Source organism: Hemiscyllium ocellatum, chromosome 21, assembly GCF_020745735.1.
Source record: "Hemiscyllium ocellatum isolate sHemOce1 chromosome 21, sHemOce1.pat.X.cur, whole genome shotgun sequence".
In the NCBI taxonomy this organism is placed as follows: Eukaryota; Metazoa; Chordata; class Chondrichthyes; order Orectolobiformes; family Hemiscylliidae; genus Hemiscyllium; species Hemiscyllium ocellatum.
The window spans coordinates 23,372,915-23,391,054 of record NC_083421.1 but is presented as its reverse complement, the minus strand read 5'-3'; the positions used below and the strand labels follow the sequence as shown (position 1 = coordinate 23,391,054).

Sequence of the window (18,140 nt, the reverse complement as noted above, 5' to 3'; positions counted from 1 at the left end):
GACATAACCACAAGAGTTGAACAAGATTCTGCAGCTCACAGTGAAGGCCTATCCTCACATGTTGCAGAGATGGATCTAAGACGTGCAGAGATTTAGCATCAGGGATGTGTGGAAAATTATCAGTTAAAATTGTTCCTTCTCTCACTTTTTTGCTGTCTCTTTTCATGATATCAAACATGAAGACTTTTGTGATGCTGGTGATAGTCATGATACGGAACGGTGTAAACTTACTGGCAAATTGCTTTGTTGGTCAAGGTGGACCACATTAACACTGAAGAACGAAATATTCTTGCTATCCATTGTCCAATTCAGGTTTTTATAAGTCAGAAGCATTTCACCCAGATATTGAAAGTAGTCAGAGCCATGTGCCTTGATTCCAACTCCAGAAAAGCATCCCTTCTGGACCAGAAAAATACTTCAAATAATAGTAACGTCTATATCATGATCAGAGATTCTGTTTACAAATTAGTTTCCCCTTTGCTTGCATGACTGCTTTTCCTTATGGGATTAAATATTTTCTGTGCCTATATTGCTGTGTTATCATTGTGAGAACAAATATCATCTAATATTACATTTGTATTTATGTTTTCTCTTTGTGGTTCCTCTTTTTTATTCCTCAGTCTCTACTGATTCTTCATTGCATTGATGTTATATTGTCTGCACATTATCTTGTGATAATCTGTCTTTATTGATCTACCTTCAGTCTGTTTCTCACTGCAGATCCCTCAGCATCTCAGCTGCTTAGCAAAAAAGGCTATGTGCAACCATGTCACAATTTTACATTTTTAAAAATTATTATGAAGTGAATTCTCAGGATGTGTGCATCACTGGCATGCCTGGCATTAATTGCTTATTGCAGTTACTGTTGAGAAGGAGGCTATGACCCAATTTTTGAACTACTTTTTGGTACAATCAAACAGCTTGCTAAGATATGTCACGGTCAACTAAGAGGTCAATGATCACTGTGACACTAAGATCACTGCCAAGAGACAAGACAGAGATTGCCTTTCCCAGAACACATGATTTCAATATGTTTGCTTCCCTGTTATGATAATTTCACAGTTCTCTGTAACACAATTACTTTTGTTTGTAAAAATATTGGAATACAAATAAACGTGGATATTATTTTAAGTTTACTTACTGGTACTTAATGTGATGGTTTTGAACAGCAATGCAGTGGACTATGCAGGTATCTCAAGCACTTGTCACTGTCATAATTAATGTTCATCCTGACTCAATATTCATTGAGGTTTCTGCAGAAATTCCAGCTTCACCTTATGTAAACTGTACTAAATAGCACTAGCAGACTTTGGTGCATTAATGTACAGGCAACAATGATTTGGATGAGCGCAACTTTACAGAGTGTGGAAGGACCAAGCCTTTGTGGAAGAGTGGTCAGTAGAGGTATTAAATATCAGGTTTTGGAGATGCCGGTCAATGTATGCAGTTTGTATTAGGGAACATTGGTAATTTTTTTTCATTATTCATTCACGGCATGAGGGCATTGTTGGCTAGGCAGCATTTATTACCCATCCCTAATTGCTCAGAGGGCTGTTAAGAGTCAACCATGTAGCCACATCACATGTAGGTCAGACCAGACAGTTTCCTTTCCTAGAGGACATCAGTGAACCAGTTGGGTTTTTTCCCAACAATCAACAATGGATTCATGGTCACCATTATATTTTTAATTCCATATATTTATTGAATTCAAATTCCATCCTTTGCAGTGGCAGGATTTGAACCCAGATCCTCAGAACATTATCTTGGTCTCTGGATTTATGGCCCAGTGATAATACCACTAGGCCATCAGGGGTGGTATGGTGGCTCAGTGGTTAGCACTGCTGCTTCACAGCGCCAGGGACCCAGTTTTGATTCCACCCTCAGGTGACTGTGTGTGTGTGTGGAATTTGCATGTTCTCCCTGTGTCTGCGTGGGTTTCCTTCCACATTCCAAAGATGTGGAGGTTCAGTGAATTTACCATGTTAAATTGCCCATAATGTTCAGCAATGTGTAGTTTAGGTGCATTGTTCAGGGATAAATGTAGAGTAACAGGATAGGGGGAATGGGTTTGGGTGAACTACCCTTGGAGGGTCAGTGTTGACATGTTGGGCGGAATGGCCTGTTTCCACTCTGTAGGGATTCTATTCTATAGCTTCCACATACCTGTTAATGTGTAATTGGTAAGACAGGGCAAAGTCCCTTTCTTGCTATTGGCAATTTTAAAACAAAAATCCAGAAAAATTGTTTGCTGTGCAGAGGAACAGAAATTTGAACATTTTAAGATAAATAAAATCAGTTTAAAAATGACAAGATGTTTTCAGTAAATTTGAACAAAACTCCCTTCCTCTTCAGATTAAAGTACTGCAACAGACAAGTTCTTTGTGGATTCTAATATACCAGAAATTGGGGAAATCAACAAAACGTGCATTTCTTGGGAAATCATGTCACCAGATCTAACCATAATCATAAGATATCACACATAAGAATAATTAAAACTCTGTCTTTCAGTTTTGAATACACTTCCAAGTTTTGATGTCAGAAATGGCATCTTTCAAGGGAAAAGTTTAAACTCTACATTCCCCAGTTTGTTATGGTTCCAGACAGTTTGTCCAAGTTGTTAAACCCCTCGGTGCAGTGGGAGGAGGGAGGTAAAATGAACTGCCTTTTCCTATTCACGCAACCCATGTTGATCACAACAAGTTTAATTCAAAACCAAATCCTTTCTCTTGTGGATGCCTTTCTCCCAGACTCAAATGAACTTATGTTTTTAAAGAAATAAATTTAAATGTGCAAACAAATAATGCATTTAATAATTATAATACAGTGGTGGAGGCTGGTATAAATACATCTAAAAAGCATCTGGATGATTACATGAACAGAAAAGGTTTAGAGGAATAAGGGCCAGGTGCTGGTAAACGGGACTAGATTAATTTAGAGTATCTGGTCAGCATGGACGAGTTGGACAGAAGGGTCTGGTTCTATGCTGTACATCTCTGATTCTATAAGAATAATTAGTAACGCAGCATACAGATTAGAAACAAAGTGCAATCTAAAAGATAACAATTTTAGAAAGCAGATAAAGCAAATTTTGTTTTAACTAGCATCTTACAAACCAGCATACTTGATAAAATGGCAAAAATTATATACTTAAATTCCTGATGTTAATTGTACTATTGCGATCCCCAGGATGTCTGAATACTCAGACAATGGTGCAAGTGAAGACTCTCTGCGAGTAAGTATTATTTAAGGCAAAGTTGCATTAAGTGTTGCAAATACAGTGTAATAGTGATGTGTACACACCCAACATTCAGACGGCACGGTGGCACAGTGGTTAGCACTGCTGCCTCACAGCGCCAGACACCTGGGTTCAATTCCTGCCTCAGGCGACTGACTGTGTGGAGTTTGTACATTCTCCCCGTGTCTGCGTGGGTTTCCTCCGGGTGCTCCGGTTTCCTCCCACAATCCAAAGATGTGCGGGTCAGGTGAATTGGTCATGCTAAATTGCCCGTAGTGTTAGTTAAGGGGTAAATGTAGGGGTATGGGTGGATTGCGCTTCGGCGGGTCGGTGTGGACTTGTTGGGCCGAAGGGCCTGTTTCCACACTGTAAGTAATCTAAGTAATTACATTTTTATTACTTCGTGTGTTTTTACATTGATTAGGTGGACATCTTGATCAACTGGAATATTTGATTAACCAGCATACTCCTGGTCCCATAGGTGTCAGTTAATAAAATATTTGCTGTATACAGATCAGCCTCTGAATTGTTCCCAAAAAGTTGATGGTTGTGACAGTGGAGTTTATTGGTGGCATTGATGTTGGTAGTTGAACAGTTTTTTTTAAGATTATAGTGTGGAAACAGGCCCTTCGGCCCAACAAGTCCACACCGACTCTCTGAAGAATAACCCACCCAGACTCATTTCCCTCTGAGTAATGCAGCTAACACTATGGGTAATTTAGTATGGCCAATTCTCCTGACCTGAATATCCTTGAACTGTGGAGGAAACCCGCACCGATCGTCGCCTGAGGCTGAAATCTAATCTGGGATCCTGGTGCTGCAAGGCAGCAGTGCCAACCAATGAGCCACTGTGCCTCCCGAAGTTTTCAAGTCTTACATTTGCATGTTGATTGAAATCATGTAGTTCTGATTCTTTTTTCATGAATGAATCACAACATTCAGAGTGACAGTCCTTTTGTTGCCTTTGCTACCTTTTCTCTAGTTACCCAACTGCTGGTTATTAGCACTTAGATTACAAGGCTCCCTTTACCTGCAATGCAGGGGTGATTAGACAATGACTTTGTCCTTCAAAGCACCAACATTCAAATGCAGCTTAGAACAAATGGGTACTTAGTCTTTTTAACATGCCTGTTCCACCTGTAAAAGATTATTCGTTGAGGTTTCCTTTCGATCTTTTAAGTGTGACCTTCGTGGCTCTGATTAGATACATTACCGTGTGGAAACAGGCCCTTCGGCCCTACAAGTCCACACTGACCCTCCGAAGAGAAACCCACGCAATCACGGGGAGAATGTGCAGACTCCACACAGTCTGTGGAGGCTGGAAATGAACCTGGGTCCTTAGTGCTGCAAAGCAGCAGTGCTAACCACTGAGGCACCGTGCCTCTCTCTCTCTCTCTCCAGATAGCCAAGTGATTTACATCTGCAGCTATTTACGGCAATAACACTTTTTTTTAAAAGAACCGACTTTGGAATTATGAGTTAAAAACATTAACAGAACTTTGGGTTCTTGCCCCGTGGTCATGACAATATGAATAAGTCCAGCATGGCAGTGTTAGTTTTAAGTGAATATTGGGGTGTTAAGTTGGAAAAGAACGCGGTTTTTGAACCATTTTTCTTACTACAAGACCGGGATGATTGAAGAGCACCACTCGTGGATTTTCTCCACTGCCTTCAGATGGCGCCGCACTCTGGAACTCACCGCCAAGCGCGAGCAGATGACACGTGGGGCGTGTAACGATCACATGCCATAGGAACCGTCCAATCAGACGATCCGGAGGAGGTGAGGGGTGAAAGGTTCCCGGATGCTGTGGACGGACATGCTGGCTGGTGAGTGCGCGCGAGGAGGGGAGAGTCGGGGCAGCCGTTATTCTAATGAGCTGCTTCAGTGCCATGGCGGCGACATGTGGACACTTCACTCCAGCTAGTGCCCGGGGCTAGACTGTGGGTGAGGCGGTTAAAAAAAACGGGAATCACCTGGCAGCCGGCAATCTGAGGGAGGGTCAGTGCCCGCACTGTCGGAGGGTCAGTGCTGAGGTAGGGTCGGTGGTGAGGGAGTGCGGCACTGTCGGAGGGTCGGTGCTGAGGGAGGGCCGCGCTGTCGGAGGGTCGGTGCTGAGGGAGCGCCGCGCTGTCGGAGGGTCGGTGCTGAGGGAGCGCCGCACTGTCGGAGGGTCAGTGCTGAGGGAGCGCCGCACTGTCGGAGGGTCAGTGCTGAGGTAGGGTCGGTGGTGAGGGAGTGCGGCACTGTCGGAGGGTCGGTGCTGAGGGAGGGCCGCGCTGTCGGAGGGTCGGTGCTGAGGGAGCGCCGCGCTGTCGGAGGGTCGGTGCTGAGGGAGCGCCGCACTGTCGGAGGGTCAGTGCTGAGGTAGGGTCGGTGGTGAGGGAGTGCGGCACTGTCGGAGGGTCGGTGCTGAGGGAGCGCCGCACTGTCGGAGGGTCGGTGCTGAGGGAGCGCCACGCTGTCGGCGGGTCGGTGCTGAGGGAGCGCCGCCAGTGCTGAGGGAGCGCGGCACTGTCGGCGGGTCGGTGCTGAGGGAGCGCGGCACTGTCGGAGGGTCGGTGCTGAGGGAGCGCCGCGCTGTCGGAGGGTCGGTGCTGAGGGAGCGCCGCACTGTCGGAGGGTCAGTGCTGAGGTAGGGTCGGTGGTGAGGGATTGCGGCACTGTCGGAGGGTCGGTGCTGAGGGAGCGCCGCACTGTCGGAGGGTCGGTGCTGAGGGAGGGCCGCGCTGTCGGAGGGTCGGTGCTGAGGGAGCGCCGCGCTGTCGGAGGGTCGGTGCTGAGGGAGCGCCGCGCTGTCGGAGGGTCGGTGCTGAGGGAGCGCCGCGCTGTCGGAGGGTCGGTGCTGAGGGAGCGCCGCGCTGTCGGAGGGTCGGTGCTGAGGGAGCGCCGCACTGTCGGAGGGTCGGTGCTGAGGGAGCGCCACGCTGTCGGCGGGTCGGTGCTGAGGGAGCGCCGCCAGTGCTGAGGGAGCGCGGCACTGTCGGCGGGTCGGTGCTGAGGGAGCGCGGCACTGTCGGAGGGTCGGTGCTGAGGGAGCGCCGCGCTGTCGGAGGGTCGGTGCTGAGGGAGCGCCACGCTGTCGGCGGGTCGGTGCTGAGGGAGCGCCGCCAGTGCTGAGGGAGCGCGGCACTGTCGGCGGGTCGGTGCTGAGGGAGCGCGGCACTGTCGGAGGGTCGGTGCTGAGGGAGCGCCGCGCTGTCGGAGGGTCGGTGCTGAGGGAGCGCCGCACTGTCGGAGGGTCAGTGCTGAGGTAGGGTCGGTGGTGAGGGAGTGCGGCACTGTCGGAGGGTCGGTGCTGAGGGAGCGCCGCGCTGTCGGAGGGTCGGTGCTGAGGGAGGGCCGCGCTGTCGGAGGGTCGGTGCTGAGGGAGGGCCGCGCTGTCGGAGGGTCGGTGCTGAGGGAGCGCCGCACTGTCGGAGGGTCGGTGCTGAGGGAGCGCCACGCTGTCGGCGGGTCGGTGCTGAGGGAGCGCCGCCAGTGCTGAGGGAGCGCGGCACTGTCGGCGGGTCGGTGCTGAGGGAGCCCCGCGCTGTCGGCGGGTCGGTGCTGATGGAGACCCGCGCTGTCGGCGGGTCGGTGCTGAGGGAGCCCCGCACTGTCAGAGGGTCGGTGCTGAGGGAGCGCCGCGCTGTCGGAGGGTCGGTGCTGAGGGAGTGCCGCGCTGAGGGAGTGGCGTACTGTCGGAGGGTCGGTGCTGAGGCAGTGGCGTACTGTCGGAGGGTCAGTGCTGAGGGAGCGTGCGCTGTCGGTGCGTCAGTTCTGAGGGAGTGGGCACTGTCGGAGGTTCGGTGCCAAGGGAGTGGGCACTGTCGGAGGGTCGGTGCCAAGGGAGCGCAGCGCTGTCGGCGGGTCGGTGCCGAGGGAGCGCCGCGCTGTCGGCGGGTCGGTGCTGAGGGAGCGCCGCGCTGTCAGAGGGTCGGTGCTGAGGGAGCGCCGCGCTGTCGGAGGGTCAGTGCTGAGGGAGTGCCGCGCTGAGGGAGTGGCGTACTGTCGGATGGTCGGTGCTGAGGCAGTGGCGTACTGTCGGAGGGTCAGTGCTGAGGGAGCGTGCGCTGTCGGTGCGTCAGTTCTGAGGGAGTGGGCACTGTCGGAGGGTCGGTGCCAAGGGAGCGCAGCGCTGTCGGAGGGTCGGTGATGAGGGAGTGCGGCATTGTCGGAGGGTCAGTGCTGAGGGAGTGCCGCGCTGTCGGAGGGTCGGTGCTGAGGGAGTGGCGTACTGTCGGAGAGTCGGTGCTGAGGGAGTGCGGCACTGTTGGTGGGTCAATGCTGAGGGAGCGTGCGCTGTCGGAGGTTCGGTTCTGAGGGAGTGGGCACTGTCGGAGGGTCGGTGCCGAGGGAGCGCCGCACTGACGGTGCTGAGGGAGGGTCGGTGATGAGGGAGTGGCGTACTGTCGGAGGGTCAGTGCTGAGGGAGTGCGGCACTGTCGGAGGGTCAGTGCTGAGGGAGTGCGGCACTGTCGGAGGGTCAGTGCTGAGGGAGTGCGGCACTGTCGGAGGGTCAGTGCTGAGGGAGTCTTGCGCAGTCGGAGGGTCGGTGCTGAGGGAGTCTCGCGCTGTCGGAGGGTCGGTGCTGAGGGAGTGCTGCGCTGTCGGAGGGTCGGTGCTGAGGGAGTGCTGCACTGTCGGAGGGTCAGTTCTGAGGGAGCGCCGCGCTGTCGGAGGATCGGTGCTAGAGGAGGGGGTGGGGACGCTATGCCGTCAGGTCAGTACTCAGTGGTGCTGCACCATCGGAGGATCAGCGCTGAGAGAGGACTGCACTGCCGAAACTGTTGAACAATTGTTTAATAGCCCAGATAATTGTTAAACACTTTCTGAGGACCAATTGTGAATAACAGCATCATTCATTTGAAATGTTCAATGATACAATGTTTCAGTAGAATTGGGATGAAGTCTCTCCTTATTGTTCTGCTCTAATTTTATCCCTGAACCAACATCTCTGGTTATCTATCCCATTTGTGTTTGTGGAAGCTTGCTGTGCAGAAATTAGCTTCTGTTTCTGCATTACAGAATGGCTTCACTTCTTTGAAAAGCATTTTGGAATGTTTGGATGTTGTTTCGGATGTTAAACAAATGCCTGTCTTTTTTTGTTAGACTCAGCCTTTCAATGTAAAGTCATCACAACAGTTAATAAGGATCCAACTTAAAATGTTATTAGGTCAGGTAAAATTCTTTATTCAATGTTGGACAGCACACATTGTGATTACTGTTGAGACTTTCATAGACGGTGGAGATTCAGGGGGTCCTGGGCATCAGGCTGTACAAGTATTAGATCAGAAGAAGCATCTTTAACACTCAATTGTGAGGACATAGAATTTATTTTCATAGTGGCTGAGCTAGAATCAAAATTAATATTGATTGTTAACTTGGATAGTAGATGACAAGACATGCAAGTGGGGTGCATAAGCTTAAGTAGATTGAGCAGTGTTTATATTTTTGTTGTCCTTTCATTTCCTTCAGATATCTCAAAGTATTTTTCAATCCATGAATTATTTTTGAAGTATGTACAGGCCAGCAGCTAATTTGAATTTGGGCCTAACTGGGTTCCACAAAAACCAATAGGAACAGTTAATCATTTTTTAGTGATGTTTATTGAGGGTTCTGCGCTCCTCCTTTATTAGTGCCAGGCATCTTGCTGTGTTTGCATGCACAGGGAGGTGGATCCTCAGTTTAATGTTTCATTAAGACAATCTTCAGTGTGCCATGCATACTGCAGTAAAGGTACTGACAAATGTAGAAGCCTGATTGTGTATGCAGTATAATATTTGTTGTAAGCAGACAGTGAAAATTGGTTCTCTTTTTGGCATTTTGACTTTTGGATCATGTGTCACAGTTATCCCAATGATTGTTGAGGGCAGAGTGGTGGAGGTGATCTATATGGATTTCAGTGAAGGCATTCGACAAGGTTCCCCATGGGAGACTGTTTAGCAAGGTTATATCTCATGGAATACGAGGAGAACTAACCATTTGGATACAGTTCAGAATACACCCATGGCAAATTTATCCCAGTATAATATCCCCACTGCAGATCCTTCCCAGTGTGGCTTATTCATGCTGTAGATTTGTCCCAGTCTGGAGTGTCCTCTATTAGATGTATCCTCAGTGATATGTAGTGAACTTGTACTTGGGATCATCGGGCCAAGTGGGGATGTCAATAAATCACCAAAATGCCCAAACAACTAAGAATGTATTGCTTTCATCTAAAAGTTTCCATATTCCTGAAATGTTTGTGCAAGGTATTATACCTTTGCTCAAGGTTTTATGGTAGCTTTGAGTTGAGAGGAATGTCTCGGCTGCCCTGGACTTTGACATTTCTAACTGAGTTGTTTCTGTATTTGTAGTTTAGGTGAGAAAGATGGCTGAGAGACCAGAAGACTTGAATCTACCAAATGCAGTCATTACTAGGATTATGAAAGAAGCGGTGAGTATGAATTAGATAGATATCTGTAATCACAAATGTTGCGCACTTAATTCTGCTAGATTGTGAACTGTATTTTTGTACCTCATGCAACTAATACCTGACAATAAATGGACAATTTACTTTCCTAATAAAAAGATATTCTCACTGCTTAGTTATCCACTGGTAGCTAATGCTTTTCTTGACAGAATTTTACTTTTTAAAGTGAGAAGTTGGGTAAGTGAAGTTAAAACAATGAATGGATGCTGGAAATCTGAAACAAAAACAAATTAATGAAGAAAATCAGCAGGTCTGGAAGCTTCTGTAGAGAGAAAACAGCTAACGTTTTGAGTCCAGCGACCCTTCTCCAGAACTGTTTCTATTAGTAAGGATAATTTGAATAAATGCAGTTTTGATTACCTGGCGAGGTTACTTGAATAACCAATAAAGGGGTGCACTTCGCATTGCTGCATGATGTTTCAGTTTGAAATTGGTTATCAGAGGATGTTCAAGTTCTAGAACACACTCTTCTTTGTTAACACCCCAATTAAAAAGTAGCAAGTTCCTTAAAGTTAAATATAAGCTATTATACCATGTTGGCTATATAATAAATAATGTTCTGTTTGTAATTTACTAATTCCCAAAAGCTAGTTTTACTCTATACTTGAGAGCATACAATTGGATGAATGCATTTATTCTCTTAGCTTCCAGATGGAGTGAATGTTTCAAAGGAAGCACGCAGTGCAATATCCCGAGCAGCAAGTGTCTTTGTTCTTTATGCAACCTCGTGGTAAGAAATTCTATGTGAGCGTTAAAGTGCTGTGCCAACTTTCTGTAATTGTAATGGAAATCATTAGTTTACTGCAATGACAAAGTGTTTTCTTACAATGACTTTGAAATTTGGGGCTCTGTGGTGGAAGATATTAATAAAAGAACTCACAGTGATGTAGTGCAGGCTTATCCAACCTTTTCATGCAGGGGGTTGCATTTCAATTTTTCTGACTTGGAGGATATTAGTGAGCAAATTTCTGAGTATTGGAAGTTTGCTATAACTATGAACATAATTTTCTTGACTTTACAATTTATAAACCATTATATTGATAAATGAGTAATAAAACATCTTGTCAAACTATGAAGCAGCAGAGCTAACTCAAAACCTTTCTTATCTTTTTGGTTAAGAAGCAGAGATAGAGAGACAGATAGGTCTGAAGTCTTGGTCACCAGGGAAAGTTAAGCAAACATAAAACTTAGAAGCAGGAATAAGCTATTAGAGCCTGTTTTGCTATTCAATAAGATCATGGCTGGTCCAGTTATGGTCTAACTTCTACATTCCTGTGTGTATTATATGACTCTTGTCCCCACTATCTATTGAAAATTTGTTTAACTTGGTCTTTAAACTTATTCAAGACTTAGCTTCCACGGTGCTGATGGGAATGGGATGCAAGTCCATCGTGAGGTAGGGGTGGGATCAGATCTGTCAGTAGAGGAGGGGTGTGGAGGCAGTGGTATCTGTTGGATCCTAGGTCCTGACGGCAGGATCTGGGGTTTGTGGGTGGCTTGGTGTGATGTTGGAGGTTGTATCAATTCACAGTGATAGAGGGGGCTGTCAGGTCATGGTCTGGGAGAGTGTGAAGTAAGACGGGTCAGTTGAATAGTTACACTGGAATTAGACTAGGTATTCAACAGTTCAATATTTCCTCAGTAACTATTAACTGCAGCAGAACCTTCTGAATTCTCTGAAGTTAAATGGACACTTTTGGATGGTTATAAGCAGAGGGGAAATTGCCCTTCAATTTCTCAATTCCTTTGGCAGCTACTACTGTGGGGATTCTGCAGGGTTCCTATGTTTAGCTCCTGTCTACGATTATCAGGCCATCCGAAAATCTGGGCCGAAATGTTTCTACATCATTTCACTTCCTGCACGTATTGTCTTCTGATCTGCATCTGAGTACTTTACAAAGCATTCAATTATGTTTCCGATATGCCTAGTTATTGTGATGGTGGATGCTTTTCTTGACTCTTCTCCTTTTCTGTTTCTTGGATACAGTTAATCTATATCATTTTTAGTTTCAGAAAATGATTTGACATCCAAAACTTAATTGACAAGTCTTTTGATCATTTGGTGTCTGACGTGCTATCAGTGATTTGAGTGTTTGCTGTCTTTGATGCAGATTTACCAAATGTGTAATATTTTGTTTCTCATTCATCAAAAAGTTTTAGGATTGGGGTCATGGGGGCAGGCAAGCGGGCAATGTTACTTCAAATTAATTCAATGGTCCATATCCACGATATTCGTTCTTATTCTGTTCCCAACTACTACCCCTTTTGACTCTGTCACATTGAGTGTGCATTGCTCTCCTCAGTCAAAAGTATATATTATCCCAGGCTTAGCTTATCAATAACTCAAAGCTCTTTCCTCCATAATTAACCTTTCAATGTCTTCACTCTCTCAACCCCATCTTGTCATTCAAACTCAATGAAATATATCCATAATTACCAGAATCTATAATACATGGCACAAAATGTCAGGGTCTGAGAATGCACTGTTCAGGAAGGGAAATGGAAATGTGTGGATGTATATAAATATGTAATGTTATATAAACAAGTTATGGACTTGCAAAAGTTCTTTGTACAAGAGAATACTTGCAACAAAATTGTGGATGGGTTTCATTAATGGAACATGAGACCAGCACATGGGTCTGGATGTCAAATTCTTGTCAATCACAAGAGAAGCTGATTTGGGTTGGAGATGGGAAATGTTATGGGAGTAAAAATAATCAATCTTGATACTGGATAAGATCTGGTGTTTAAAATTAATCTCTGCTCAAAGCGGAGGCCAAATTTGCAAATGTTCTGATTTGGTATGCGGTATTAGCTAGGTAGAAGTCATGGAGTCAGCAGCAGAGATTTTGAGGTAAAGTCTAAAAGGACAGTCGCTTTTTAAAAATTATATTCCTGCATTGAGACATAATTTTATTTCAACTCATCAGTCCAGAAATTTGGGTTCTAAACTATAGCAGCTGGGGAATTTAAATTCAGTTAAACATATTTGGAGTAATGAGCCAGTCCTAGTAGTAACAACTGCAAAACTGTTAGATTATCATGAAACCCATTTGGTTCACAAATGCCCTTTATTTGGGAGGGAAGTCTGCCATCCTGGTATATGTGAGACTCCATACCTACAATGATGTAATTGACTCTTGTAAGGCTATTTCAAAGGGCAGATAAAATATTGAATTGTATGCAAGAAGGCAGCTCGCTAACGCTTCCTCAAGAGCAGTCAGTGATGGGCAATCAATGCAAGCTTTATTAATGATGCTCCGATTCAGTGAATGAAAAAACATTGTCCTGGAGATGTTTAGAGCAGGAAAGAGAAACCATCAATGCATACGCATTAGTTCATTTTTTGGATAGATAAAGCATGGATGCATTCAAGTGCCTGAGTATAAGGGTTTTGGTGAAAGTTGAATAAAGTGGTTTCTGTCTTCCAGTACTTATACTTGGAGCATTATGTTAGTTCTAAGGTCTGTCTAATGTTGCAAGAGTGCCATAACCATCTTAGAAATTGATCTACGTCTATGGGATAATGCAATAAGAGCTGTACCAAATGTAAATATAAAGAGTTGCATTAAAGTCTGTATATTCCTAGCGCAAATAACTTTGCAATGAAGAGCAAGAGGAAAACACTGAGTGCCTCTGATGTGCTTGCAGCAATGGAAGAGATGGAGTTTGATCGCTTTATAACCCCACTGAAAGATGCTTTGGAAGGTGAGGAATCTCTGGTACTAGTTGCATTGACATTTAATTAACATACATTTGGGGATGTCACCATATTACATACCTCACTAGGGACCAGGTGTCAAAGTAATTCAAAAATCTTGTTTAATTTTTTTAATGCCAAAACTGACGTTTTTTTAAGGGATTAAGACAAATATTTTAACGTGAAATGAAAATTAGTAGACAGGACAAGTGAAAAGGTACTATACAGCCGAAGTATGGTTTCAAATACAGGAGGTAGTGGTCAAATTCATTCTTTCAATTCCCCATAAATCCTGGTGATGTTCAGTATTTTAAATAGTCATTGAGACGTACAGCACGGAAACAGACCCTCTGACAACTAGTCCATGTCGACAGAAATCCCAGCGGATCTAGTCCCATTTGGCAGCACTTGGCCCATATCCCTCTAAACTTCATTTTCATTTACCCATCCAGATGCCTTTTAAATGTTGCAGTTGTACCAGCCTCCACAACTTCCTCTGGCAGCTCATTCCATACACACACCACCGTCTGCGTGACAAAGTTGCCCTTTAGGTCTCTTTTATATCTTTCCCCTCTCACCCTAAACCTATGCCTTCTTGTTCTGGACTCCCCCACCCCAGGGAAAACACTTTGTCTATTTATCCTATCCATGCCTCTAATGATTTTATAAGCCTTTGAGGTCACCCCTCGGCCTTTGATGCTCCAGGGAAAACAGCCCCAGCCTATTCGGCCTCTCCCCTATAGCTCAAATCCTCCAACCCAGGCAACATCCTTGTAAATCTTTTTCGAAACCTTCCAGGTTTCACAACATCTTTCTGACAGGAAGGAGACCAGAACTGTGCACTATATTCCAAAAGTAACCTACCAAATCTCCTGTACAGCCACAACATGACCTCCCAATTTCTGTATTCAGTGCTCTGACCAATAAAGCATACCAAACGCTTTCTTGACTATCTTATCTGCCTGTGACTCTACTATGCACTCCAACGTCTCTTTGTTCAGTAACAGGACCTCACCATTTAACTGTAGAAGTCCTGCTTTGATTTGCATTTCCAAAATATGATGTGGATTTGTAAAGACCTGTGGAGAGAAAGCAAAGATAACTAGACCTGAAACGCTAACTCTGCTTCTCTTCACAGAGTAAAGATTAGAATGGTGCTGGAAAAGCACAGCGGGTCAGGCAGATCTGAGGAGCAGTAAAACGATGTTTCGGGCAAAAGCCCTTCATCAGGATTGAGGCTGGGAGCCTCAGGGGTGGAGAGATAAATGGGAGGGGGGGTGGGGGTCTGTCTGGGGAGAAGTTACCAATAGGTGGATGGAGGTGGGGGTAATGGGGATAGGTCAGAAAGGCAAGTGAAGCGGAGATTGACAGTTGAGATAGGTAATGAGGATGGTGCTGAGCTGGAAGGTTGGAACTGAGGTTGGGGGGGGGGGGGGGGGAGGAAAAATGAGAGAACTGGTGGAGTCCACAATGATGCCCTGGGGTTGAAGGGTCCCGAGGCAGAAGATGAGGCATTCTTCCTCCATAACCCTATTAGCCTTCTTCACTGCCAGCTTACCTTCATTGACTGGTGTACAAGAACACCCAGATCTCTCTGTACTGCCCCTTTACCTAAATTTATTCCATTTAGGTAGTAATCTGCCTTCCTGTTCTTGCCACCAAAGTGGATAACCATGTATTTATCCACATTAAACTGCATCTGCCACGCATCTGACCACTCACCTAACCTGTCCAGGTCACCCTGTTATCTCCTAACATCCTCCTCACATTTCACCCTGTCCCCCAGCTTAGTATCATCAGCAAATTTGCTAATGTTATTACTAATACCATCTTGTAAAAAGCTGCGGTTCCAGCACTGATCCCTGCGGTACCCCATTGGCCACTGCCTGCCATTCCGAAATGGAGCCGTTTATCACTACTCTTTGTTTCCTGTCAGCCAACCAACTTTCAATCCAAGTTAGTACTTTGCCCCCAATACCATGTGCCCTAATTTTGCTCACTAACCTCCTATGTGGGACTTTATCAAAAGCTTTCTGAAAGTCCAGGTATACTACATCTACTGGATCTCCCTCATCCATCTTTAGAGTTACATCCTCAAAAGATTCCAGAAGATTAGTCAAGCATGATTTCCCCTTCATAAATCCATGCTGACTCTGACCTATCCTGTTACTACTATCCAGATGTGTCATAATTTCATCCTTTACAATATACTCCAGCATCTTTTCCACCATTGAAGTCAGACTACCTGGTCTATAATTTCCTGCTTTCTTTCTCCCACCTTTCTTAAAAAGTGGAATTTTTTGAAGAAATAAGAGGATTGAGGGCAGAGCAGTAGACATGATCTACATGGACTTCAGTAAGACCATAAGACATAGGAGTGGAAGTAAGGCCATTCGGCCCATCGAGTCCACTCCGCCATTCAATCATGGTTGATGGGCATTTCAACTCCACTTACCTTCACTAAGCTGTTCATCAAGTTCCCCGTGGGAGACTGATAAGCAAGGTTAGATCTCATGGAATACAGAACTGGCTCAAAGGTAGAAAACACAGGATGGTGGTGGAGGGTTGTTTTCCAGGCTGGAGACCTGTGACCAGTGATATGCCATAAGGTTCAGTGTTGGGTCCACTACTTTTTGTCACTTACGCTCACATCCAAATCATATAAGAGGTATAGTTAGTATGTTTACAGATGGCATCAAAATTGGAGTAGTGTTCAGCGAAGGAGGTTACCTCAAAGGTTATGACGGGAACTTGATTAGATGGGTGAATGGAGTGAGGCATGGCAGATGGAGTTTAATTGGGATAAATGTGAGTGCTGCATTTGGAAAAGCAAATCTTAGCAGGACTTAATGTTAAGTGTATAAGGCCCTAGCGAGTGTTGCTGAACAAAGAGACCTTGGAGTGTAGATTCATAGCTCCTTGAAAGTAGTCACAGATAGAAAAGATAGTGAAGAAGGTGTTTGGTATGCTTGCCTTTATTGGTCAGAGCATTGAGTACAGGATTTGGGAGGGCATGCTGCAGCTGTACAGGACATTGCCAGAAGAAGCGGTGGAGGCATCTGGATGCGTATATGAAGAGTAAGCGTTTGGAGGGATTCAGACCGCGTACTGGCAAATGAGACTAGATTAGGTTGGGATATCTGGTCAGCACGGATGAATTTGACGAATGTTCTGTTTCTGTGCTGCACATCTGTAACTATTTGATTGAACGTTCTTAAGCAGATAGGGTTAACAGAGAGAAACAGCTTCTACTGATTGGGAATCAACAATTAGTGGGCATTGTCAAATAGATCTTTTGGGTGTAAAATAAATAAATACTTACAATTGCCAAACGTTATATGTCTGAGGTGCTTTTCAGCAAATGGCAAATAGAATGTTCACATTCTAACCATTTGTTTTCCTGGAATTCTGTAGTAGAATTCATACTTGATTATCTTGTATTGATGTCCCCTAATTTAATGATCCCTACCAGTTTTATGTATCAGTGGAACAATAATCTTTTGAGTTAAAAGCTCGAATTTAATTTCTTCCTGTGTACCTATCATTAATGACACCAGACTTAGTGTGGGGTAAATAAGTGGTTTTTTTGTTTATCATAAGAATATGATGTATATTGTTTCCATTTTTCTTGTCTTTCATAATTTCCAAAATTCGCTATTGATGTCCAGTGCTTCAATCACTCCAGGTGGTTTTCAGCATTCAGATGTCAAATTGATCTGTTTTCCATCTAGGGACAGTTTCCAAAATTTATGATTTCATCTCTTACTGATTTTGCCTCTTTTCCCCAGTTTACAAGCGAGAGCAGAAAGGTAAAAAAGAAGCTTCAGAACAGAAGAAAAAAGATAAAAAGCCAGAGAATGAAGAACAAGACAAGAGCAAGGAAGATGAGAATGAGGAAGACAGCGAAGAGGTGAAAATGGTAGACGATGATCAAAAGGAGATTGAAAACGAGGAAGATGATGTAGAAAACTAAGATACCTGTAAATGTGTTTGAAGATTGGCCACTATCACAAAGATAAATTTCCATGGCCATTCCAGGGTATTGTTACATTGGGACTACAGGAAGGCAGTGCTGGAACTATACACTGCTGTTTGTTTTTGTATAGTTTGCAAAACAAAGCTTTTCTACTTTGTTAACCCTTGTTTTTGTAAAATTGAAACTGAATAATTTATTCAAAAGATTTCACTCTTGCATTTTTAATGCTTTGAGATGCCATACCAGCAAACTGGAATGAGTCAGTGAGAGTGAAGATAAAAGGTATTACAATAGCTGAGGAGAGTAGTGATCAGATCAAAAAAGTGATCTGTCTAAACTGGGTACTGGATATATCTTAGGTGGTAGCTAGTAGGGTCATTTTTTTAAAGCCAGATGAAGGTAGGAAGGCAGAGACTCAGGTACTAGTCTGGCAAGGGAATCAAAAGTTAGAGGATAAATGTTTATGTAGACTCCAACTAGTACCTCAGATTCCTGACTGCAGGGCTTTCAAGTACTGTAAAGAATGACATTAAAGGATGGAGGAGTAAGCTGAAGGGACTGAGTAACCTCCTGTTAATTGTACACAAGTACTATTGGGTAGAATCGATTTGAATCAAAAATTACCATGAAGAGTATAAACCTGAACAAAATAGATAGTCAGATCGTTAAGATCCCTGTGTTGTGGTTAAGCATTTACTTAATTTGACTAGCAAAAGAATGAAAGCCATTGAAAGTGTTATAGAGGTGCAACTTTAGTAGCTCTCTCTACAGAGG

At 44.8% G+C, this 18,140-nt stretch overlaps 2 protein-coding genes across 4 annotated transcripts in view; one reads left to right on the top strand and one right to left on the bottom strand.

Moving 5' to 3' along the window:
- rpl12 (ribosomal protein L12) overlaps positions 1 to 18,140 on the bottom strand; it is a 269,442-nt gene that overhangs the window by 246,824 nt on the left and 4,478 nt on the right. The gene's annotated exons all lie outside the window — the stretch shown is intronic.
- Positions 4,979 to 17,571, top strand: pole3 (polymerase (DNA directed), epsilon 3 (p17 subunit)). 3 transcript variants are annotated; one of them, XM_060841288.1, is made up of 5 exons: positions 4,979 to 5,062; positions 9,575 to 9,654; positions 10,335 to 10,420; positions 13,280 to 13,398; positions 17,179 to 17,571. In XM_060841288.1, exons 2-5 carry the CDS (start codon positions 9,589 to 9,591, stop codon positions 17,361 to 17,363), a joined length of 456 nt encoding a protein of 151 aa, XP_060697271.1. In that variant the 5' UTR covers positions 4,979 to 5,062; positions 9,575 to 9,588; the 3' UTR covers positions 17,364 to 17,571. The 3 variants fall into 3 exon arrangements, with proteins under 3 accessions (XP_060697271.1, XP_060697270.1, XP_060697273.1); XM_060841287.1 differs by lacking the exon at positions 4,979 to 5,062 and adding an exon at positions 5,082 to 5,180; XM_060841290.1 differs by lacking the exon at positions 4,979 to 5,062 and adding an exon at positions 5,180 to 5,269.

Bases quoted from the DNA above. Each gene is read 5' to 3' on its own strand.
- pole3 (XM_060841288.1), top strand. From the start codon at position 9,589: ATGGCTGAGAGACCAGAAGACTTGAATCTACCAAATGCAGTCATTACT. The intron at 9,655-10,334 runs GTGAGTATGAAT...TTATTCTCTTAG, and splicing joins CTAGGATTATGAAAGAAGCG to CTTCCAGATGGAGTGAATGT. The intron at 10,421-13,279 runs GTAAGAAATTCT...GTATATTCCTAG, and splicing joins GTTCTTTATGCAACCTCGTG to CGCAAATAACTTTGCAATGA.